At 33.0% G+C, this 5,410-nt stretch overlaps 1 protein-coding gene across 1 annotated transcript; it reads left to right on the top strand.

Annotated features, from left to right (window-relative positions):
* Positions 1-385: 385 nt before the first annotated feature.
* LOC108211273 (ubiquitin-conjugating enzyme E2-23 kDa) lies at positions 386-5,124 on the top strand. The gene is made up of 7 exons (XM_017382828.2): positions 386-531; positions 1,659-1,734; positions 1,950-2,029; positions 3,370-3,484; positions 3,609-3,661; positions 4,339-4,467; positions 4,810-5,124. Exons 2-7 carry the CDS (start codon positions 1,691-1,693, stop codon positions 4,947-4,949), a joined length of 561 nt encoding a protein of 186 aa, XP_017238317.1. The 5' UTR covers positions 386-531; positions 1,659-1,690; the 3' UTR covers positions 4,950-5,124.
* Positions 5,125-5,410: the final 286 nt, after the last annotated feature.

Here is a 5,410-nt window from a genome sequence, read left to right as displayed (position 1 = left end):
TTTCAAAGTCAGAATGTGCTATTCAATTCTAGTTGCCTTTCTTTTTCATTTGATCATTTTCAATTTATCATATTGAGGACAAATTGGTAATACACATTCCTCAAATAAAATCCGACGAGGCAATTTTCACAATTTTTTTCTCATCGATAAAATCAAACCTAATCAAAAATATTATTCGAAAATTTAAAAAATACAAACTATCATAACAAAAGAAAAGTAAAGAAAATAAAAGTAAACTTACAAGAGGAGAAGAGGCAAATCCGGGAGTTTATATATATGGTAATATTAGTGCTGATTTAACAGCATTCTAGAGTATATAAAATTTTACAGAAACAAAGCCCACGTATCTCTTTCTTATTAATCCTTCACCGACTTCACACCTTTGGATCGGTGCTTATATTTTTAATTTTTAATTAATAAAAAATACAAACACACATTATATATTCAATTCAATTGATACACAACAAGAGATTGAAATTTACATTATCTTCAGACCTCACCGCCGATCTGCTTCATCGTCAATTCACTCCGGTCATCTTTCTTCTCCGTTGTATCTTTTCTGATTAAGTTTCATTTGTTGTATGTAATTGTTTCTTGTGAATTGATTTGTGTTTGTTTGATTGTTTATAATGTGTGAATATTATGTGTAACTGATTGCACAATTAGAATGTGAATGAAGTTGTATGTTCAATTTGTAGTAACGAACTTAATTTCGACAAGTTTGATTGTTTTATGGATTTGCGGTTGGAGAGATTAATTGCATTCGGAATTATTGGGGATGATTCTTGATGTGGTACTTTAAGCAGGACATAGAAGAGTTGAATTACGAAAGGAGTTTGTACTGGTGTGTTCTTTTGTGTTGTTAGTTGCGAGATTTTTATATTTGAAGGTAAACTATATGCGCAGACTGCAAATCGATGTATTAGTTGAATGAATGATACACAGGATGTTTGGTTGAATTGTAGGAGTAAGAATTAAGTGCAATATGTACTCAAGAGCCAAAAACTTGATAGAGATATATTGATTTGTTTAATAGTAAATGTTATGCTTATGATTAGTGTGTCAGAAATTTTGTGTCCCTTTGCCCCTATACGCAAGTAACGTGTTTGAATTGGACTCCTATGATTTGTTACCTTCTGTTCTTGGACTTGCAGTGATCTGTCATTTCCTTTTTTAAGTTGAACATGATTTTTTTGGCGGCGGACCCTCGGTATATCTGTCTTGTTGGTGTACTACAGTACTAGCAATTCCTTTTGATAGCATAAACTATGGTTCCTTATTTACTTGGAAATAAATATATATGATGACGTAGAGACTAGAGATAGTTCCTTTTGAGTTATTTTGGGTGATGTATGCAGTACAATGTTGTTGCAATCTCAAAAATTATTTAGATTCATCATTCTGCGTTTGATAACAATTGAGGGTTTATGTGGCAATTAATTCAGAACTTTATGGTTCTTTATATTCCCCTTCTGCATAAAGCCCTCTAGAAATACCTTCTTCATTATCTTAAGGATTCTGACTTGTAGGTCTGCAATTTGTTGTTGCGTTTGCTTGTCAGTTTGTAGATCTAGCCTCCTTACATGCTATAACATATAGTCTATCTCTTTTGTACAATATATAGCTTTGTGATGTCCATTTTTCATTCTACTTGGCAGGTTGTTATTGATAACATTTACGATTCTGGAAAATGTCTTCTCCAAGCAAGAGGAGAGATATGGATGTCATGAAACTGTAAGCGTCTTATGTGATATTCTTTGGGATTGCATTAGCCATGCCATTTATAGTTTGCAATTTTGTCTACTATAATAAAATTCAATATGGCAGATTTGTATATGCTGTAGTTTTTGGTCAATCTCTTACACTTGATCGCCCACATATACTTAAGATGTCTTGATATTGTGCTGATAGCCCTACTGGCGTACTGACCTGTTAAAGTTGTGATGTAGGATGATGAGTGATTATGCTGTGGAGCCGATAAATGATGGACTTAATGAATTTAATGTGGAATTCCATGGTCCAAAAGAAAGTAATGCGCTATCCTTATTTTCATTTTAAGCTCATATTAAATATGTGACATGTTATCAACAGCATTAACAACTCCCCTAATGAAGATTAGTCATCCTGCGCTATCCTTACAGTTATGTACTATGTTACTGAATTATATGCTTTCTGATATATTTGTTGATTTTGTGGATGTGAATTATGCATATTTGCAGGATGCACGAGATAATTTAGTTTGATCTGTACTTTTTGAACAGTTATAGTTTGATATTAAAGGGGCTATATTAATATGTTTTGGAGGTCTATACCTTTCACCTGTTATTTATAGCATCGACTTACTGAGTAGTGGATCACTGGATTTATATTGTTATGTTTTTCCATGACAGTATTCCCACAATCTTTGTTTAAGAAACACAAACATGTTTCTCAGTCATATATTCCTGCATGTTTTATTGGGATTAGGATGAAATTCTTTCTGAAAAGACCCAAAATTGTCTGAACAAATTATGCTGTTAGAATAAAATTCAAGCTCGTAGTTTGATGAAATCTGCTTAACAAGCGTTTATATTAGCAATGGTATTCTGACAACTTCTTTTAATGCAAATAGTATCTTTTTTGATAATGTCTTTATTCCTCTAGCGCACTTCAATGAACCCTAAATTGGCTGAATTTGATCATCTTTTGTGGATAACCTGTATGATTATAGCCTAAAGATTTACCCAATTCAACAGAATTTTGTTTTGGATGCTTATAGACATACGTCTCCTTAGTTGTATGAAAACATAATTACTTCTGATTTATTACTGTATTTTTAGAGCTGGCATGGTCAGTGTCCAGGCATTGCAACTGCAACCAGTTAGAATTTGCTATTATTATTCTGCTAGAACTTAGAAGTACGTATACTGCGATTTAGTTATTTTATTCTGGGTGATTGTCTTAGAGAATTTGATTCGTACAAGTCTGTCTGGTTGGAGTCATTCGTGCCATTTAATACAGTAGTGCTGGTGATTCGACAGTTTTCAAGATCACACAGCCTATTTGTAGTGTTGGATGCACGTCGCACTACTCTTATTTCCTTAAAACAACCTTATGGAAAAAAAAACTAAGAATAACCATGTTGTATAATTAAAAAGCCATATGGAAGAATGAAAGCTAATACTGATCATGTTATAAAATTCAATCTGGTTTTTTGGCTACACTCTGCCTCATAGATCAGATTATCTCACTTTATACATCGTTCTGGTTCATCTCCAGTGGTAAAAGTTAAAGTTAAAACATTTATGCCCACTTGTTTCATAGTTTTTGGTTTGAAATATGTTTATATGAAGTATGAAGTTATAAACTTTTATTAATTTATCGGCACAGGTCTATATGAAGGTGGTGTGTGGAAAGTTCGCGTGGAGCTTCCAGATGCTTATCCATATAAGTCTCCTTCTATAGGGTTTCTCAATAAAATATACCACCCTAATGTTGATGAAATGTGAGTCGGGATCTACTTGAAATAACATGCTATGAACCACTTTCTGAACCCAATACTGTTGGTTATAAACTTTGGTTCTATTGCTAATAAAATTTGATTATTTTACTGGATTTTTTTATTACAGGTCGGGTTCTGTATGCTTAGATGTCATCAACCAATCATGGAGTCCAATGTTTGGTAATACTAAACTACACAATGTAATATGATGTTATATTCTGTTTTTTGTTTACCCAACTTGCTGTTGTGTTTAAAAGATATATAGCAAATTTGGTTTAAGTTACTACTACTGAATAGGATATCCCCTTTAGAATACAAAAGAAAGTAAGCATCATAAATACCCATTCGAGAAAACAGTGGGCTAATTCTTCAAGTTATATTGTTTGATGAAAAGCCTTCTCTTTGTTGTGATCCATTTGTTAGTTAAAATTTAAAATATGACATGATGTTCCTGACAGATTAAAAATATTATGGTCTTAGCTTGCTTTTGGTTTCAAGAAAGCTGTATAGGCAATATGTTGCAGATGTGAAGTTAATTATGACACATTTATTAATATGATACTGTCCTTCATTTTGTGAATTAATAGATAATCTAGTGAAGGTGATCAATAGATAAAAGAGAATAGGGTAAAAAATGTGCAGTCAAACATTTCTTCCCTTTTAAACTGAATCTTATCTCTTTTTATATAGCCTAAGACAAAGATGATTGTATTCTGTTTTTCCAAAGATTACATCAAGTACATGCAAGTATATTTTATACGTTGGCAGGGAACTTGTATCGTAAATTATGTGTATTTGTTGTCACTTGTCAATGACCATTATTCTGATGTATGAACCATTGTTCTGTACCATTGCAGATCTTATAAATGTATTTGAAGTTTTCCTCCCTCAACTTTTGCTTTACCCAAATCCTTCAGACCCCTTAAATGGCGATGCAGCATCCTTGATGATGAAGGACAGAAAGCAATATGACGAAAAAGTGAAAGGTGAACTTTTCCATCTGTGTTTTCCTTAGTTTCGCTTTGATCACTATAAAACACTTCTCTGCTTACAGATGATGGTAATAACTCTGTAAGGCTGTTTTTGTTTGTTTGTCAAATGGCTTCGAGTCTGTGACTAAAGATCTTAGGAATCACTACTGCTAATTTCATAGCCATTGTCTTTGTTAAAAATGTTACATTCTTATTGTGTTATTAATGGCCAGAAGTAGTTAAAATGCAATGGCTAGCGCCTAGCATAATAGTCAGTTTAGTATCATCTTTCTGATAAAGGGCTGTCAGCAGGTTGTTGGTATTGATAATCTGACATACTTGTCCTCTTATTGCCAGAATACTGTGAGCGTTATGCTAAGAAGGAGAATATCACCAGCAAGCCAGCAGAAGAAAGCGACGAAGAAGCAAGTGATGATGATATTAGTGATGGACGAAGTGCCTCTAGTGATGATGTTGCCGGTCATGCAGACCCATAAAAGGATAAAATTGTTTTACTCCATGTGCATGGATTTTATGTTTAGTTGCCTGTAAGATTAGAAATTTAAAAAAGGACCTTTAGGTTTTGGCACATGACGCCACACATGCTTAATTACTCTGTAATCTGTGCTGCTTCATAGGTTTACTTCGAAGAAATGAGATTTGCTTTTATTATTTGCGCTTATCATTTTAGTAGGTGAACAAAGTACAACATATAGTAGGGAGTACAACATTTGAAATAAAAGAAAAAGTTTCTAATTTGCAAAGAATGCTTTACTGTTATATTCTGGACCTTAAATTCTATAGTAGCAGTTGCTGAGTAAATGTTGTTGCTGCTTTTCAAATTCACAAAATTAGGCTTTACATGTTCGGCTAATCCACTTCTCAAGAGTCAAAAATTCAAAAATTGAAAGGCTATTAGGTAGGTTTTTTTTATCTTGATTTCATTATAATTTATATC

This window comes from Daucus carota, chromosome 3, assembly GCF_001625215.2.
Source record: "Daucus carota subsp. sativus chromosome 3, DH1 v3.0, whole genome shotgun sequence".
Classification (NCBI taxonomy): Eukaryota; Viridiplantae; Streptophyta; class Magnoliopsida; order Apiales; family Apiaceae; genus Daucus; species Daucus carota.
The sequence above is the reverse complement of the archived record's forward strand: the minus strand, read 5'-3'. Positions and strand labels throughout refer to the sequence as shown.

What these genes read in the sequence shown, in the direction of transcription:
- LOC108211273 (XM_017382828.2), top strand. Translation starts at nt 1,691, where the DNA reads ATGTCTTCTCCAAGCAAGAGGAGAGATATGGATGTCATGAAACT. An exon ending in GATATGGATGTCATGAAACT is followed by an intron (nt 1,735 to 1,949) that starts GTAAGCGTCTTA and finishes GTTGTGATGTAG; the next exon opens with GATGATGAGTGATTATGCTG. An exon ending in ATCATGGAGTCCAATGTTTG is followed by an intron (nt 3,662 to 4,338) that starts GTAATACTAAAC and finishes GTACCATTGCAG; the next exon opens with ATCTTATAAATGTATTTGAA.